General features: G+C 37.0%; 1 protein-coding gene across 1 annotated transcript in view; it reads right to left on the bottom strand.

Moving 5' to 3' along the window:
- The window catches only part of plppr2b (phospholipid phosphatase related 2b), a gene marked incomplete at its 5' end in the record, with an annotated part of 39,494 nt that extends 27,067 nt beyond the window's left edge, over window positions 1–12,427 (bottom strand). Inside the window, one exon of the mRNA XM_081380724.1 lies at window positions 12,353–12,427. Within this exon, the coding sequence (XP_081236850.1) occupies window positions 12,353–12,427 (75 nt within the window). The remainder of the gene's footprint in view (window positions 1–12,352) is intronic.
- Window positions 12,428–20,767: the final 8,340 nt, after the last annotated feature.

Genomic DNA, 20,767 nt, shown 5'->3' with positions numbered 1-20,767 from the left:
TTTGTTTTAATGTCCATTAAAATTAAAATTACGGTGTAGCCTGTGTACTTTGTACAGCTGCCATCACTCCCTCTAACTTCTGATGTCCTCAGAGCTTTGTCCTGCACAATTGCGGTCAGAACATTTAGTCTGGTCTGAACCCGCTCCATCGACAAACGTGCGATATCGATCGCGAAGGATTATGCAGAGTTGACAGAAAAACGTTACACATTGCCGTATCAGATGAATACAACCAAGAATTAAAGCTTGGCAAGCTAGCTGGCAGAGAGCCAAAACTTCGCCTTCAGCCCCGCCCTAAACGCGGTCAAGTCAACGCTGGACTAATATATCTATGGAGGTATTTTGTCATGTCAAATGTATTAATAATGCCATCAGAATGCAACCAAAGCACAGGATAGCAATAAGTAGATGGCTATAAATAATTGTAAATCATACAAAATAAATGCCATGATCTAGACCCCGAAGCCGCCGCCAGGCGCCGCCATTTGCACCATTTAGAATTTCAGCCGCCGCCAGCCAATAATTTCGTAAGCCAAATTGAGCCGCCATCTGATAAAGTTTGGCTGAGCCGGCTAGAATTATTTGCATCAAATAATAATTCTATCACATAGAGACTTACACACACGAAATATATAAACAATACACGAGATCTATTTTCCCACTGGATTCATAACAGCACAGTCTTGTGCTCGTTGCTACGATACACAGACTCACAGTGAACTGACGACCAATTAAAATTGCTCGTTTTCCGTACAGAAGAAGCGATGCATTTTTTTTCTCGCACTGAGGTGAAATGGCGGAAAGAAGCAAGCAAGGTAATTTTGATCTCACTTCTCACATACTTTCCTAATTCCTACTTACTTTTTTTTTTACTTAGGCCTAACGTTACCCAGACTTTTGTTAAATCTTCAGGGCACGGTTGCACAAACACCCGAAACAAAGATTGATGTTATGAACCAAATATTCTGGAACGGAGAGATTTATATCACTGAACGTGATATTACTGCAGTAACAAACCACCGTTTCTAATTCACGACGCATGCTTCAGTGTACATTGAAGTGAAATGTGCAAAACTTTGTCCAAAATAATACTGATAACAGTGTGTGTTTATATTAAGGCGAGACACGCCAGGCAAAAACATCGTTTTTTTTTTTACTGGTCAATTTTGAGATTTTTGGATATTTGTCTTCAAATACATGTCTTCTTTCAGACTTGTGGTGAAAAAAAGTCCGAAATACACAGTTAGGTCTTTATTTTACTACACTTTGTCTGTTTGCGTCTGTAGATTTCTCATAAATTCAACAAAAGTTTGCGTTCTTAATCAACATACTTCTCCGCGATCTCTTCCGTCACCCTCTCATCACACGCACCGTTAGGCAGCTCTCTCTCTTCTCTACAATGCTGTCAGATCCAAATATGGTCATTTCCTTTGTATCAGCAAACAATCTTGAAAGTATAAAAGACTGAATGCGCGATCTCATTGGCTGATGATAAATCTTTAAAGCCCGTTTTCTCAAAATGACCTTTCTCTCATACTCCAAGTCCGAAATCTCCACTTCAGTAGCACCTAGTTATATTATGAAGACATTTACAAAGGGATTTGTAAATATATTATTCCTAGCCTGATATATATAACATTTTATTCCAAAAAACATGGCTTCAGCCATTTGCAGCTATGAAAAGTTTGGCGGCTGCAGCAGCCATTTAGGTTTTGGCTGAGCCGGCTAGCCAGCCAATAACTTCATCAGCCAGCCATTATTCTCAAAACAAATGGCTTCGGGCTCTACCATGATCACTAGATTTTATACAGGTGTTACTATAATGATTTTGTTAATGGTGATCAGCAACTAAATATTGATAATGTGGAAGTTACTGCCTTTTGCCTTGGCATAACTTCTCACTTTTTGCTGACAATACAAAGGCAGAGTACAGTAACTTTAAAATAGTGGTCAAAAGTCAAGTTTGAGCTCAAGATTTTTTTATGTACATTGAATTTACATTACTAAAACATCTATTTGCCAGATTTCCAGTGTCCTACCTATAATTAATTTGGCGGGACAACTAAAAATCTTTGAAGTCATTTTTCTCAGTTCCACACTCTAGCAACTTAAGGTCTTTTGCCTTTGTAGGGCAACTGTTAAAACTTATTTTGAAGAAAGGGCAAACAATGAATTTATTTAGGCTACATAATATCCAATCCCAGTAATAATTTTTTTAATCTTTCCTGGCAGGAAGGATAAGATAAAACCCAATTTGACTCCTTCCACTTTCACACAGTCCTATTTTACAGCAAAGGCAAAATGATGCTTTCCAAAGTTTACAGCTAACAACTGACACAAGGCTCTGAATAATAAATTCACTCATGCATCAAATCCTGTGTTGATTACGGGATTCTAAACACAAACATTCTAATTCAGTTTTAGTGTGGAATTAACAATTTGCCTGAAGATAATAACCCTAATATAAACATAACCCAGAGATATCCTTTTTAAACTGGTTTGCAATAAATCTAGCATTTTGAAATATAAACTAATAAAAACTCTCAAAAATTATGAAGATTCCAACTACAAACCATTTTTCCTTTTTTTTTCCTTTACTTTTACTTTACCAAACTACTTACTTTATATAAGGTGTCTTTATATTTGTATTATTCTCCACGTTATTATTATTATTATTTTTTATAATAATATAATAACAATATTTATTTTTGTAATTGTTATGTTTTATAACCCATGAATGTGTATACAATTTGTTCATTTCCTGTATTTTTTACACAACTCTTCATACTAATGCATTAAACTGATCAAAAGTAACAATATAGATAATTACAGTTACAAAAGATCTCTAAAAGCTGTTCTTTTGAACTTTCTACTAACTAAAGAATCCTAAAAATAAAATGTATTTGGGTTTCCACAAAAATATTAAGTAGCACAACTGTTTTCAACATTGATATTGATAAGAAATGTTTCTTGAGCAGCAAATTAGCATATATAGAATGATTTTGAAGGATCATGTGACACTGAAGACTGGAGTAATGATGCTGAAAATTCAGGTTTACCATCACAGGAATAAAATATATTTTAAAATAGTAATAATATTTTATGTAAAAAATAAAATAAAAATGTTTTATGTAAAATTATCACCAGGATTTGTAGAAATGCAATTCCATTGCCCCATGTGCACATACGGTTGAAATGAAAGCAGACTCGACTGTGTATTTCATTAGACAAAAATCCCTGATATTAAACAGCCTGCATGTTTAACCATAATGTGAATGCTTGTTATGTAATCAGTTCGGGCTAAACCTTGAGGATCTTTGTCAAGACGAATAAGTGTGAAAAATAAATGCATTGCACAAAGACCAGAGGAGGAGATGACAGAATTAAGTTCATTATCTCATTTTACAGACTTGCAGACTTGCTAATTGAGAGGAGAAGGCATGTGCCCTTGTTTAGCAATGCTGAAGAAAGGTCACACATTCACACAAACAGCAGGAAAACAGGGCAGATTGACACAAAGTCAAATGAACCAAACACTTTCAGGTGAAATAATTATAAATGTAACCAAGAAACAAGACAATAGTTTTGACGTATCTTGGGTGAGAGCTGCGAAATGCCGCTAATGCAAATAGCATTTTTTTTGTTTGTTTTTTTTTGTTGAGAGAAATGTCACAGATATATTTGATTACACACGGGACTTTTAAAGAGCGTCCACTTTTCTGGCCTCATTTCTCAGAGCGAGTCCATTGCTTAGTCAGTTTTTCACTCTTTCTGAATTTTTAACTGCTGTGCCAGCAAATAAAAATTCAGCCGTCATGCTAACTCTGCCACTCTGTCAAAAACACGGAGAAAACTGACAAGACGGTGACAGAGAGAAAGAAATGTCTTTGGCTAACTTTAGCCTGTACGGTTAGCTCTTACACACAGGAAACAGGAATTGCTATGTGGAAAAAAAACAGCTTAAACCAGTCTAGGGTGGTTACTCAGTCTCCCAGCCTGGCCAAGCCAGCTATGTTGGTATTAGATGGGACCAACTGACCGACTGTAGCTAAACCAGCTTCAGTTTTGCTAGGCTGGGGGAGAAGATAAACTTAAACCACTTAAGACCAGAAAAACACCAGAAATTAAGGATTTTTTGTTTGTTCGTTTGTTGGCTGGCTGATTTCAAATCCATTTTTTAACTCACTAATGTGAGCCATTTAAAAGTAAATAAGCCTCCCTGACAAATGACAGTAAAAATAAAACTTGTATCTTTAAACAATTGATGAAAACTTCACAGCAATATTACAGTTCTCATCTAAATAATAAATTTGCCAGGGAGCTTCCCACCCAGAGCGGGATGATTGTGCCCTCTGCTGTTCACATACTTATATTTAAAAGGCAGTTCAAAGATTTTTTCAGACTCATTTGTGACTGATATCTCGATTATTTATGTCATCCTACTAAGAGGCTTTCTTTAATCATCCAGGTCTAATGTATGGAAGTTACCTGACAAAAAAAAACAAGATGTTGTCTTGAGGGGATACTTTAAAATATGTTGAATCAAACACACACACACACACACACACACACACACACACACACACACACACACACACACACACACACACACACACACACACACACACACACACACACACACACACACACACACACACACAGTCTATTATTTGCAAGGAATTTGTCAGATGTTTTAAGAGTGGCTCTTGCGAAACTGCCGTTGTGAACAGATGGCAAGCATGCAAAGTTATGTTCAGGATTAAGTGTTTTATTTATAGAAGGACAAATAGAAAACTTTGGTCAGAAGTGGATCATTCCTATTAATCTTATTCTTCCTTTTTTAGAAACCCAAAGAAACACTAGCTGAGAGGTTAGCTGCATCTTTTCTTTAATATGCATTATTCCAATAGCTAAACCATATATAATCCTACAGTTTATTGCATCGCTGTATTCAGTACAGAAATGACATGTTTTCTTCATGCAGTGTAGGCTGCATGACATTTGGATTTTACATTTCGCAACTTGTTGACCGTAACATGTTTTTTTCTGTAGATGAAAACATAATAAAGTGGCAGAACTACTGAAGGTGTGAGATCATAAAACTGGCTCACTGAAGCTCATGTGGGACGTTCAATGATGCCCACACGATGTTAAAATAACTGATCTGAGATGAATAACAAACTGGGTCTGTAAAAAAACAAAAAATAACTTTGAACAGAAGTCTTTTGCATGGTTTTATTGTTGTTTGTTTCAGCAAGTTACTAAATGAATGCTAAATTGACAATTCATAAAGGCACGTCTACCAATTATTCAGCGAAAAAAACTGCACTATTGTGCAAGTATTTCTGTATGCAAGAGAATACATTACTGAAGGTTTTACTATTACAAAAAAATAGACCTACTTTAGGATGAGCAAGAAAGCAAAAGAAACCAATTTTTTTTTTTTTTGGTGCAAACTGCTCAAATTCTACCAGATCTTTTTTTCTTTCTCAGCAAGCCAAATTTATTATTCATGGAATGATATTCCTTGATGTCACAGAATTTGCCTTTTCTATTAACATTCTTTAATTAACATTGTATGAGCACTGTTTTAGTTTCTTCAGAGCGCTTACTTCTGTTTCTCTACTTGGGTGAATTTTTCCAATGGATTCTTCCTTAAAGTTACAAAACCATTACATTTTCCAAATAACACATTGCATTCTTCATCTAATTCGCTTTCAACTTGCTTTTGTGATTGGGCTGCAAAGAGCCAAGACAAATTGTGATCAAAGTATCAATCTTTCCTCTTGGCAAACTCTTCCATGTGTTCCACCCATCTCTGCTGTTCTGTGGAAGTTCAGAATTAGTCTTTTATCTCTAGTCTTATCTAATCTCCAGCAACACACTCGCTGAACGTCAATACGGGACCGAGTTTTCTCCTCTGGGGGACATAAGTGGGGACTTCAAAAACTGATCCCTCACAAAAATTGCCTAACAGATTATGAGAACACTGGTGGCAGCTCATGAGGAGATGGGCTAATACCCGAAAGGTTGCAGGCTCAAATCCCAAAGGGAAGATTTGTGATTTAGAGCAGTGTTTCTCAACCGGTGGGCCGCAAGACCGTTTTGAGTGGGTTGTGGAGTTTGTAGTCAAAGAAACAACAGCAGAAAACGTAATTATAAATGTTTTTATGATGCAAGACTTTTATTTTAAAAGATGTGCGTGAAAGCTGTCGACTCTTCTGTCAGACGCAGTTTGCTGGAGAAAAACGCATTGCCCTGGTTCAGTATCTGCCGTCAGATTAGATGTTAGGCTATGCCAGTGTTATTATTCAACTGTTATTTTTGTAACTTGTCACACAGTCTCACCTCAGAAAAACTAACTTTCCTGTCCTGTCAGACGTTATAATAATTGTGCTAGCAGCGCATGCTTTTCAATAGACACTAAGCGTAAATGTCGAGGCACACACAGCAGCTACAGTGCAGCTACTGATTATTCATCAGGATCAGTGTCCAACTGTCCATATATTTTATTAACAGTTCATGTTAGTACTGTGTATTTACCATGGTAACTAGTTATATGTTAACTGTAGCTCCACACCAGGATACCACTGCTTCTTCCACAGCGGCAGCTCGGAGAGAGCACCTGAGGGGGGCTGCGATGGGTTGGATTTGAGTTGCTCATTACGCGTGAGGGCTATCCGAACTCAGAGAGTCCTGACGCTCATGGTAGGCAGAGCCCTTGACGGCAAGTAGGTCTAGCAAACCGGAGATCTCCGGAATTGGGCGTGAACTCCAAAAGTTGGCAGTACCTCCAAAAGGAGGCGGGGTCTCCACGGGCAAAGAGTTTTGACATTGGCTCTGGCCTAGCCAATTGACTTCAAAATAAAAGTTTGTAAATTAAACATAGTTTCTAGTTGATCTAAAATAAAAGGTAAAAAAATATGCTATATAAATAAATGTGCTCCATGAGAGAGTAGCCTGGAGCTTGTGGCCAGTGGCGTTCAGTTTGAACCTCTGCTCAACGATTTAAGAGGGAATACCTTGCGAGCGTCCCAGTTCAGTGCTTGGGAACAGTTTACTCTATCGCTGTGTTCTAAGCAACGGGGGTGTCCCTGGGGCTCAAGATTCACAGGGTATATGGGGGCAGTGATGCTGGGTTCAACTAAAAAGGTTCCATTGTCCGGTGAGGTCCGGTTGGGGAGTTACGGATGGCCCGGCTCTGCGATCTCATGTTGCATAATCTTATTAACTGCTTATCTCTAGAAATGCCATTTTCTTTAGCATGCTATTCATTGCAAATCCTACCCTGCAGTCAATTTCACTGGTTAAGGTTAGGATGTAGGGGTTAGCATTTGTTGTAGGAAATCAGCAGTGTGATTGTCATGACCAATGAAATCTTTCGAATCTGCTGCGTGGCAGAGTTTGCACGGAACTGGATTGTGGGAAAAAAAAATCATGCATTCGTGTCATGTGCCTGTCTGTCAATGGGAGGAAACTACGCCCTATTTTGAAGCTCCCACTCCCATTTGGAGATCTCCAGGCTTCAGCTATATTGACGGCGGCTTCTGCGTGGATGTGGCTCAGGCAAAAGACGCACATCTTCTTGTGTCCAATTTGAAGTTTGATAGGTCCCGTGCAGATGGAATAAGGCTTTAAGGGAGATTTCCCTTAAAATGAGCTTTCGCCGGAACGCACAAGGGTATACTTAAATCCACTTTTCGTTGGTGATTCAATGACAAAATGACAGATGTTACCATTTTGCACGAAGGAGAAAGATTCTGAGGCTATACACGTTATATGATTCGCGCGCTTAAATGCCATTGGACATTGCAATGTCGTTATACCAATCAAGATTCAGTATTCTAGGAGAAAGGATAAGTTTCCCCATAGTGTCATCGTGACGCGACGCCTCGTCCCCTCATTTTAGGGAACACTGATAAAAATGATTTTGTGGTGAAGTAAATACTACAGAAAAAAAAACAATGTAATTTCTACATGAAAAAGTAAATTCTATATTAGTACTCAATTCAAGCGTGTAGAAATTAAAGCGTAAATATCAACGTTATAAAATTAAGTAAAATGAATCAACTTTTCTGATACTGGTGTTCCCATCATGCACTGCGCCTTGAATAAATAATGAGGTTGATTTTTCACTGTTTTCCAGCTGTATTTACACTGTTTTATCATTGCTTTTGTTGTGAGGATTTGTAACTTGCCATTTTGTGACATTTGGAGTTCTCTGCATTCAGATGAGATTGTATTAATTTCTTAGATGTTACTAAGTAAAGCATATGCTTTAAAAGTGTGGTTTAATTCAATGTTATATTGTTTGAGTGAAATGTAAAATAGATATTACTCAACCTTTTACTGGCCAAGTTAAACATTACACAAATTTTCTTTGTTAATTTTACTTAACTTGGTTAAATACAGTCACCTTAATTCCATATGTGAAATTTACTTGTAAAATATGCGTGCAAAAAATTAAGTAAATTTTACTCATTGTTTTTTTCAGTGAAGGAACCAAGGTTGTGTCAATAACCGGAGACGTTTCCGTAAACTTAACCTAAAATACCACTGTATTTTCACTTTGTGTTATTTTCTATATTTCTTATTATGACTGTGGTGACTCGTACTGACTAACTAACTTTATTGTTTTAACATATAATACACTCATCTCCATTGCTCTCGATCAATAATAAGTAATAAAATAACCAATAGTAAAAATACTGCAAGTTGCTTTGGAAATTAAAAAGATTTTAGTATTGTACTAATATCATTAGAACCAGGGTTATTATCAGTAAATAAAATTACAACCATTTGTCACAATCTGTGTATTTAGATTCACTTTTATGAACTTTTAGTTTGGTTATCGTCAGTTTCCTCTATTCTTTGTTTCTAGTTTCCCGCCAGTCATCAGTTTCCATGGACACTCATTAATCATCACAGCTGTTAGTCATTGTTGTCTGGTATTGTCATGTCTTACACACTGTTACATTACCTCTTCTTCATCAGTGGACTATTTGAGTTTGTTTTATAATAAATACCTTTGTAAAATAAAATAATAAAACCTTAAACTTATTTGATTTTAGCTAGTTGCCTAGTTCTAACAGACAGAGTCGTATACTTGTACAGTGAGCTTTTTAAATATTAGATTATATAATTGATTTATTTTCTTCATTATTTTCTTTCCCCCCCACAGAAAATAGTCTGAGATCAAACAATAATTAGTAGATTATTAAGTTCCCTGCATTAGAATATAAAGCATTCTGCCTATATCAACACAGAGCAGTTTGATTAAGGTCTAGGGGCATTTTCTACATATTGAATGACAGATCTGTTAGTTGCCATGGAGCTTGGACTTCCTGGAAAGAAAGTTCTTTAAGCCACACCAAGCACTCATTGATGAAGCTTGTCAGTGCTGAGAGATCCTCAAGCTTTTAACGTGCAAATAACATATGTCCCACAGTGCTGAGATGAAGCACAAACGATACCGAGCTGGAACTGCATCAAGGAAAGGGGAAAAGAGAAATGCCAGAGAGAATTTTACCAAAAGCAACTGATAATGAGATGCAAATGTAGAACAAAGGATCATTGGCCACAAGAGAGGACTGGATTCCAGCAGAGAGCGCTACTTTGCTACATGAAAGTGTGCTGGAGACACTGAGGAGGCTCTTCAGGACTGGTTAACAGCATGGAGTCTCAATATGACAACACGGGAAGCTCTATTCGGAGCAGTTCAATTATGTATTTCTATGGCAACACTATCAATGCCTCAATTAATTTGCAGCGGCCAGGTGGTACAAGTAGCTCTCAGAAAATTCCCATCTTACCAGCTGTAATTACGAGCTCTACAAGGACGTGAAATGCTTTTTACAAGTTGATAACATGGCGTGAACGCACCTTTACCAGTGTGCACTAGTATACACTGTATATCCGCACTGTTTATTAACAGTAGTATGCTACACTGTTGTCAAATGACCTCATTACATTTTAAATGAGTGGTCTAGCTATCGACTTCAATGCATTTAAAACAAAACAAAAAATTAAATAACAATTCTGTAACGTTTTAACTTTTGTCTTAACTTCTGATCAAATAATGAGTTAAAATCTAGATTGTAGAAGGAATTTAATAAGTTACTGTTTAGAATTTATTAAAATAAATAAACTGTGCCCAGTATGCACACTACATACTGCTACTTAGAGCAGAAAGTTAGTATGCTATTAATTCTCTTTTAAGTTAGCTAAATCTTAAAATGATTGAATTAAAAAACAAAAATACCTATAATAAACTGGCTCAATTAAAATATAAAAAAGATTAGAAACACTTTGAAATATTCAACAACCATTTGGGAGGAATATACTCATTTGCAGAAGTCTGGTCACCTGTAAACAAAATCTTGTTTCTCAGTGGAAATTGTAGTGCAGCCAGGCAATCAGATTAGAACTTTTCCAATTTAATTTAGTGTGCTATGTTTCCAGATGGTCTCTGCACAGGCCGTGGGTGGTCGGAGGACTACAAGAGTCTCTATCTCAGAGTTATTCAATCCATGCAGTAAGTGTACCAAGTTAAAAAGTTGGATGAACAGCATCTGTGAAATAGCAGGTGTTGAGTTTATGCTAATTTACTATCTTTCGGATGTTCTTTAAAGCACAGATCTGTCTTCAGGACAGTGGCTCTCAAATGGTGGATTATGACCAAAAATGGATCACAGGTGTGTCCTGAAAACCATGAACAAAGTAAGTAAGATTAAAAAAACAAAACTAATTTCAGATTCACTTGAGGCAGGGATAAACATTTGTGCTGAAAGCCTGAAATCACTGAAATGTCAATTTATGCAGTCTAAGTCATGTTCATAATTTTGAATATTGTTGGGCATATGCAGTTCATGATGTCCTTCATGCTAATATTAAAGGGAAAGTTCACCCAAAAATTTTAATTTTGTAATTCTGAATACGGTTATGACGTTCCAAACTTCCTTTCTTCTGTGAGATATTTTGAAGAATGTCCAAAACAACAGTGGATGCCACTCACTTTTATTGCATTGACGAAAAAAAAAAAAAAAAAAAAGATTTATTTATTTATAGATTTTATGAAAATCATTTTTTTTTTTTGTTCTTTCTAAAGAAAGAAAATAATACAATTTTATGTTGAGAACCACTGAATATATATATTATGTAGGCTATATATATATATATATATATATATTATGCTCAGTGGTCCTCAACATATCTTTTTTCCCACAAATGTGTATTTTGGCTACATTAATATACAGTATACATTTGGCTGGCAGGTTTGAACTTACTTTGGAAAGCCGGTGAAAACTTAGTCCCATCAAATTTCTATGTAAGGCTGATGCAAATGTTTTTGGCATGCAGACTTTGCCTCCGCACTGAGCCTAAGGCGATTGAAGCAATCAGACGCTGTGTACGCTAACACTGCTCATTAGCAGGATTAATTAAGAGCACTTTTGAGGGTATATGCCTCTGAGACCTACAGTAGGAGCCAGCGAGGACTCTGGAATAAAGGGATGTGGGAAGAGAACATCACAGATGAGTAAAGAGGGCCATGGAGTTCTGGCAGACTGACAGTATACTGTGACTGAGTTCAAATGATGACTGTACTGTTGATGCTAATGTTAAGTGACTCATGCGTCGCAGTCAGGTATACAGTGAGACTGTTATGTGTTTGCTTCTGGAAGTATTTATTAGAGCTGCCAGTCAGGGGAGCGGAGTTTCAGGTACAGTGTAATGTATTTCCACTCCACAGATTATTGAAAATAGCAGTGCACGTCTCAGGTGGAGTGTTCGAAAAAACAAAAAACCTCTTCTCTTTCTTACAGAGGAATGTCAAAAACTTTTCACGTTTTTTTTTTTTTCTGAATTCTCTACTAAGATGTTGCCACCCTCTGCAACACAAACAAAATAAATAGTTCTCCCAAATGTTACAACTCCGCCAATATTTACTCACTTGCATGTCCAGATGTCATTCCAAATCTGTATTCTGTTTCCATGGAATACAAAAGTCTGACAAAGGTCTTAAAATATAATAATAACAGAATTTTAATTTTTGGGTGAAAGGAATTTTGGTTTATTCCTTAAATAATCACAGGCATGAGTATTCCCATGGTGAACTTGGAGAGTTTCTATGGTATTTCATAAGCTACAAAGACTAGAGAAAATCTCAAATGAGATGCTGAACAAGTTGCCCCAAGGGGGTGTACTTGCCCTTTGAAGACTTTAAAATCTTAGATTCCTTTTAGTTCCACTAGAGGGCAGAGCACAACATTCATGACAATCACACGGTGAATATGGAAGCGTATGGAAGGATGAACTGAGAAGTGAACAACCTCTAATCCAGTCTACAACTCACCTCTACTAACAAGAAGCATGGCACTATATATTTGCTCCTCTTAACTCCTCCTCTCCCCACAATCCTTCTGTCCATCTCTCCTGTCTTCAGTATGTCAGTCAGACACCTGGAACATACACAGGCAGAAAATGACAATTAAGATTGAGATAGTCTATCTCATTTTCTTGGATTGTGCATGCAGACAATTCACGTATATTATCATCTCTATAGTGCGCTGCAGTGATGACATATTTTTGTAGGCCAACCCGGAAGTTAGCATCACCTCGAAAAATGCCCAATAGGATTTTTTCCTGGCTTTTGAATCATAGCAGAAAATAAGCTCTGTGACCAACAAAAGTTTATGATTCTTAGATGTTTTGTTCATCATGATAATTTTCACAAATTAACACAACTTTTATGAGTTCATAAATACAAGCAGCAGAAGTAAAGAGCTAAACGTACTACACCATTAAGCTTCTGAACACTTTTTCAGTCTTTATTTAAAGGGATAGTTCACCCAAATCATTTACTCACCCTCAATTTGTTCCAAACCTGCATGAATTTCTTTCTTTTCTTTTGAAGATATTTAAAAAAATATGGGTTAGCAAACAGTAGACTTTCATAGTATTTTCCCCCATACTATGGAAGTAAATGGGGCCCATCAACTGTTTAATTACCCATATTCTTCAAAATATCTTCTTTTTTTCCTCAATAGTTTGCAAGAGCCCGAAATCGATGAGAATTAACACATTCATTAGTGGGCATAACTTGTATTTAAACATTTCTGACATTTCGCAGACTTAGTGTTTCTCGCACTGAGGAAAAAGACATACAGTACAGCATAACCTTCGTAGTCAAATTCAAGAACAAATATGAACCGGTTCTATTGAATAAACATATCGAGCTCCATGTCAATGCATCATTCCTTCAATATAGACATTGGGCTGCTCTTACTTGCTGTGCCACCAGTATACCAAAAATACATTCTCTCTTTATCTCTAACACCTCAATTGTATACCTGTCACTTCTTTATTCATTATCCTGACATTTATAATAACAGTGCAATAATCGGATTCCAGTGTAACCCAATGTAATAATATGCCAAGGAAAACAAACAAAAAAATAATTTAAAGAGAAAAAATGCAAAAAACAAAAAAAAAGTTGGCAAAACTGGGGTAAAATTTATAACAAAGTGCGCTGTCAGCTGATGCTGATTGCAAACATATTTTAAATGGTTCATATGTGAAATTGGGGCATTAAATAATTAAAGATAAGACTTTTTTTTTTTTCTGAGGGAAAAAGTAATCAGATTATTGTATGTGTGATAATGCATGACATAAATACTGAAGATTACAGGGCGCCCAGATACATGTTTTTGTAGAACGACATATTATTGCAGATATTCCATGAGCAATGGCACCATGGCATGTGCTTATCCATAAAACTATTATGCATAGACAATTTTTCCATCACCAACTCTGTATCTTCAAATTGAAATCCTGTCTAGCAGTGCAGCATCAAGAACATTATCAGCACAGCAAATGCTCCTTTCATTTGGAGCAGGGACTCGAATGAGAGCTGAATTCCCACTGTACTGAACAGAAGATGAGCTATAGGACGTGGATCTGCATTTGAGATTATAATGTTAGTCCACCACTTGAGAGAGCAAAGAATTCTCTCGTTAGATGTATAGGTCACAAACACACACTCACATACATGTTGCCCCAAGCAAAGAATGCATTAGTATAAAAGAGAGCAACAATATGTATATAAGCTCTCTTCTGAGACTCTGTAATGATCAAGATCACTTTTATGTTTTCTCCACTATTGTTACATAATGAGGGGGAGAGAGATGAATAAAGACAGATGAATAAATCATGCGGTTTAGCTTTTGTCTTTAGCGTTGTGTTCCTCAGGCCTAGCAGCAAACACAACACCACAAACATCTTGTAGCCGTCACCATCTACACACAGCTATTAAAATTCATCGTCTAAAAATGCTGAGGCTGAAGTTGAAAAAGAACAAAAGTGATTTTATGCGGCAATTAAGATCTGGGTCTGAAACTCTTCCAAATGTTAAAAAAAGGAACAACATATTTGTGCTTCTTATTGGTGCAGTAAAGTTTTTAACAATTTAAAAAGACAGTCTACACTTACCACAAAAAAAAGAAAAGAAAAAGAAAAGAAAATTTGAGCTAACAATTTATACAAACAGACCTTTTCATATTCATTTTTTTTTTTGCCAACCGATTTTCAAATGACCATACTGGACCAGGCTGGTTTACAATATTGGTTTGGTGCTGGTCTAGCTAAAACATCTAACAATGGTGCTCTCTTAAATAATTATTTCACTATTCTTTGTAACATTATTTTTCTTTTACTATTTCTCCCTTCTCGCATCTCTGTTATAGCAAGCCCTTCTCTGAACAATCTTAGAACTTTGTATTGCAGTACTTATAATGTTTAAGTAACTTTAGATAAGAGTCTGCTAAATAAATATAAATGTCTTGACATCAGTGTTGTCAAGTTTAGTACAACCCAACTGAGGCATGGCAAATTTTGTCCTGTACCTCACACAAAATGATCACAGACTAATGACACTATGGCACCCCTATTGTGCTATTTTAAAGGTTCATAATTTTGTTTTGGAGGTCTCCTAGATTTACATGCATCCATGGTCAAAGAACATTTTAATTTACACTTAATATTTCAGCATCACCTCTTTTCTCACAGTGTCTGAAACAGTTCGATAGAGGATTCAGTCTCTCTAACCCCTTCTTTGAGAGCCTCTGCTCTGATTGGTTGGCCCAGTCTGTTGTGATTGGTCTACTGCTTACAGACTCCTCAGCACTTGATACGAACAGTATCAATCGTGTCGGTTTTACCGTATCAATTCAAGCCAAAGTCCTCATCCTTTGGAAGTGCTTGCAAAGTGTATTTGCTCTCGCAGCGCAGAAAACAACATGTCGACAACACCAAGCATTTCCAGACCTCAGCTACTGTACAATTAGTGTTTAAGGGCTGTTCAAAGTAGATGGTGTTGTCATTAAAGACCATTTGCTGGCATTATGCAAATTTGTTATAAACCTGCGTAGGTTTGTGCAGGAAGGCTGGGATTACTGACGACTCGTTTCAGTTCAGAATAAATAACACAATAACCTCATTTATTGTGCACTTTGATCTTTGAAACTTTGTAGGGCTTTTGCAAACAGCTATATTACATACAAGGTATCCGAAAAAGCATATAGGGGCACTTTAAAGGGATACTTCACCATTTTTTCATATTAAACTATGTTATTCCCTTAACTAAGACGGGTTGATACATACCTCTCTCGTCTCGCTCTGGCGCGCGGCGACACTTTGATAGCACTTAGCTTAGCCCAGTTCATTCATTAGGGACCAAACAGAGATGAAGTTAGAAGCGACCAAACACCTCCACGTTTTCCCTATTTAAATACAGTTACACGAGTAGTTACACGACCAAGTATGGTGACACAAAATAAAACATGGCGCTTTTCTAAGCGGGTAAAAAGGATAACTAAAATGTATGGCGGAATAGCACTTGGGACTCGGGAGCACTTCGACTCGGCGCAGTAAAAAGTCACGCTTGAAAAATCCTCTCCCCCTCTCCCTCTTACTTCTGTCATTAGAACCAACGTGACTTTTAACTGCGCCGAGTCGAAGTGCTCCCAAGTGCTATTCTGCCATACATTATGGTTATCCTTTTTACCCACTTAGAAAAGCAGCACGTTTTATTTTGTGTCACCATACTTGGTCGTGTAACTACTCGTGTAACTGTATTTAAATAAGGAAAACGTGGAAGTGTTTGGTCGCTTCTAACTTCATCTCTGTTTGGTCCCTAATGAATGAACTAGGCTAAGATAAGTGCTATCAAAGTGTCGCCGCGCGCCAGAGCGATTGAGTGCACGCACTGAGACGAGAGAGGTATGTATCAACTCGTCTTAGTTAAGGGAATAAAAAAACGGTGAAGTATCCCTTTAAGGACACTCAGAAATCAAGGTTTCAAAGACACTCAGAAAATCTCTAGAATGTTATGAATTAACATTACCCAACAGAACACATAATGTTCCAAACAAGTGTCTGCATAATAATCCAAACAAGTGTGTGGATGCATGCATGTCATACACACAAATTAAAAACACCATCATGGTAACGCACGACACTCAAATTATGCAATAAACATTCATTTAACAACATAAGATGTAACAAAATCCTAATGTACATAACTGATAAGAAATAACTAAGCAGTTATTTAAATTAAATTCACACAGAGAATTCTGTGATTTCAATTTCCATTTTTTCACCGTAAATTATAAGATGACTTCACTTCACGTTCTTTTTCACTTAGAAAAACTGGACATGTAAAAGCATTTTACTGTAAAATTACATGGAATGCCTCATTAAATCTATTACAGTTTTTCACAATAGAGCTAGGGAACCAATTAACAAGTTTTAACCATAGCATTTTTACAATCTTTTACAGTAAAAATCATGATAATTAACAATGTAATAATAGGGGAACAATCTGTGTTTGCTGGGCTAATCGTAACTGGGCTAAACCAAACATCAATTTCAAACCCTCCTGCCATGTTCTCATGTCTAAAATTCTGTTTGAAGCCTTATGCTGACTTGCTGCTGAAGTGACAGCGGCACTAACGCATTATAGATTTTGTCCTGAGGACCAGCTGCATCTGTATAATCCTTTATGCCTAAAAGCTTGATTTTGTTGAGTAGGTGTAATGACTTTATACTGTTGAAACTCTTGAAAGTGAACCGTCAAAACCTCAGTTCTTATATGAGTGTTAGTGTACACTGCTCCTGCAATTAACAGTTAACTGACAGACCACTGACACGCATCAAAAAATCTCACACCACACAGAAAAGTGGGCCGCTACATTTAAAGCAAACACAGCACCGGAAAAATGAGCATAGGTGTATACGTTCTTAAGAAATCCATCTTCAAAGGGAAGTCTACTGCACACCTTATGGTACGTCTATCTTCTGAGCTCTTTAAAACATTCACTCTCAGCAACAGAGAGAGGAAAAGACAAATTCAGGTCACCGCAAAGGAGTACTTTACAAACAAGTAGAGCACAAGGGACAGGAAGGAAGAACCACAAAGAGGAACAAGACAGGACAGGACATCAAGGCAAGAGTCTTCTGTAGCACTAATTGGGCTTAAAACTTGACTTTGAACAATCATTTTTCAGCCTATGAATGTTATTTAGCAGGAGACCACATAGGCTACTACTAAAAGAAAATCGAATTCAGTGAGAACACTGATTGGTTGATGGAAACACAAGAACGCGCGCAATCCCAAACCCTTCTCTAGTGACAGTCCTGAGCTGTGATGTGAAAGGCAGCAGATAAATATAAGCCCATTTCACGCTTTTAAGAGCATTCCAAAAATAGAGCACTGATAAAACCTCTACAATAATATAATGAAATAGGAGTGATCTATTTGTCAGAATACAGTACATGGTAGCCAACGAAGAAAAGCCCTACTATATTTGCTCCCGTAATGGTGTAGTTATGCGATCTATCAGCAGGAGCTAACTGGACAATGCTAAGCCGCAAAAACCTAGGCTATTCTGACATCAGGTTGGCTTGCATGTCTTTGGAGGATAGTGTATTGGTTAGAGAACATGCAGTGGAAGTTAGCAAAATGATTGAAACCGTTTAAAACATTTAGGAAACATATTTCGGTTACTAAAAAGAGTTTTGCTACACTATACAAAATTGCCTCAGTGCTTACATATTTAAATATTCATGCACTGGGTACAGCAACAGCAACTTTCACACACTATTTAGATGTTTACAACTGAGGAAAGCAGATAAAAATATGACAAAGTGGCAAAATAAGTTCCTGTTTTCCTTCTAAGACTTTTTTGACAACCAGCTTCATTATTGACACGGTGAAATTTTAAAATCTGACTTCCTAGGATAAATGACTACTGGGGTAAAGTGTGAACAGTGTGAATCATGGAACAAAATAACAAGATTATTTTAACACCGGGATTAAAAAAAAAGTGTGAACCCTAAGTGAAGAATTTCATGTGTAAAAAGGCCTAATATTGTTCCTCCTACTGTGTGATTATTTGTTGACCAAATGCAGTAACTGTGAATGTATACAATGGATCTGAATGCTTATCAGATCCATGACAAGTGATTTGCTGCTATCTTTTTGCACTGTTGCATTTCAAACATCAGCAAAGGACTCAAAGACAGAAATGCCCCTTGTTCATCCAGTATGATCTGAAGTTACAGAATGAATGTTATGACAGTGCTCAGATGTTTCATGCTCTCTGTGTGCACACAGAAAAGGGGGCATGTGGGTCTCTGTGTCACTTACAGTGCAGAAATCTTCAGTACCAGCTGCTAACTGGCTGCTTTATCCTCTACGCTCAATAGACAGACAGAAAGCTCTCCGATTTCATTAAAAATATATTAATTTGTGTTCCGGAGATGAAAGAAAGTCTTACGGGTTTGGAATGACATGAAGGTGAGTAATTAATGACAGAATTTTCATTTTTGGATGAACTAACCCTTTAAATACAGATCACAAATTTCACAGTCAAACTCATGTAACTAGCGTAACATACAATTCTACTATTGGATATTTTTCTTCATTATAAGTTCAAATAAAAAAAATTGACGCACTAATGATGTCACTAGCCTGGCAAACTTTGGGAGGTGGGTCCTATCAGTTTCACTGATTTATAGGCACACTATGCAGTTTCCATTTTTCTCAAACAGCGACCCCTAGAGTCGCTGTGGAGTACTTGTATTTAATGTTACTGTCGTAAATACCACTCACACAGAGCCGTCTCTGCACTCTTCCGACCGCGCTTTCTTTGTCGACTCTGTCATGATTCACACATGAAATGCGTGCTAGTGTCTTCCATAGAGGCTGCTTTATATGTTGTTGATGTATGTGACGTCTTGCCGTAAAGCAAGTCGTGATTCTCGCGAGATTTGTCGGGGCGCCATCTCTGAAACCTGCATTGCTGGTTTTTGTGTGCAGATCTCAGAGCCTAGGCTGCCTACAGAGACGCGTTTTTTTGATGGCATGCTTATGAGGCAGGTAGCTAATGGACCGTTAGGAAAGATTAGATGAATGTGATCATTTATGTTTGGGCCTGAAATCGCTGATACAACCTTTAAGGTACAAATCTTGCATGGTGTGCCTTTAAAAAATAAACTGGACTTATTGCCCTGAAATAACATGATTTTTGAATCAGTTCAAAGTGTGCCACACAGTTTTGTAAAATGTTTAGCAAATCAGCATATTAGAATGATTTCTAAAGGATCATATGATACTGAAGACTTAAGCAATGATGCTGCAAATTTAGCTTGGCCATCACATAAATAAATTACATTAATTGTAATAATATTTCAAAATATTATTTTTTTACATTATTTTTTTATCAAATAAATGCATCCTTGAGCATAAGAGACTTCTTTCATAAACATTACAAAAAATCTTACTGACCCTAAACTAACTGTTCATTCATAGAATACAAATGACAACATTCATCTCTTTGGCAGGTTTTTAGGTAAAGCCTCATGACTAATAGAGCACGATAGGGTCAAACTGCCAGCAGTTCATCACAGCTTTGAAGTCAAGCTAATAAAGTAAGTGAAATTATTCATTTTATTGAGACCAAATTAGATCCTGCTCCTGTTATACATATTGGCACAGAGTTGCAATTTTACTTGATGCATTTAAAAAGGATAATACTCTTATTTCAGTATAGCAACTGAACCAGGGCCATATGTAAAAAAATCCTACTTCTACCTCTGACTCAGCTATGGCACACTAATGGTGTACTAATGCATGCTAACAATTTAATAAGTGTGAAAGTTTTTAATATTTAATATAAGTAAAGCAGAATTAGCTACATTGAAGTAAACTGTTTTTTGGATAGTGCTTGTCAGTTTTGAGTGCAATTTGGATCAGACGGTCAGTGAACAGACTGTGGGCGGGCCGTGGGCATGTCGTCTGAGGCTGACACTCGAATTTGGGGGATGTAGCATTTTGATTACATACTGATTACTTTAGGGCTTTGGGTTCACACACACACACACACACACACACACACACACACACACACGATGCAGCACTACTGGGCAGTATTCACCACTGCATACTGCAGGTCCTGACAAAAGAGTGCAAGTATACAATCTGCAAAGTAATAACAGCCTAAAAACACAAATGTTGCTGTAAACAAACATTTACCTGTGTACTTTATCTTGTAGGCACACACACTACTAAAACCCACAAACAAAAGCACATGCATTCTATCATGCAGTCAGTTTGTGTGCAAAACTTCAGATTTCCATCACTGTCACTTTTGTTCAGAGCAAAAGACAAAGTCTCTCTGTGCGACACAGTGCCACTGCGCTACGACTCCCC

Source organism: Scardinius erythrophthalmus (genome assembly GCF_964197995.2).
Source record: "Scardinius erythrophthalmus genome assembly, chromosome: 12".
In the NCBI taxonomy this organism is placed as follows: domain Eukaryota; kingdom Metazoa; phylum Chordata; class Actinopteri; order Cypriniformes; family Leuciscidae; genus Scardinius; species Scardinius erythrophthalmus.
This window is presented reverse-complemented; position numbering and strand designations above follow the sequence as displayed.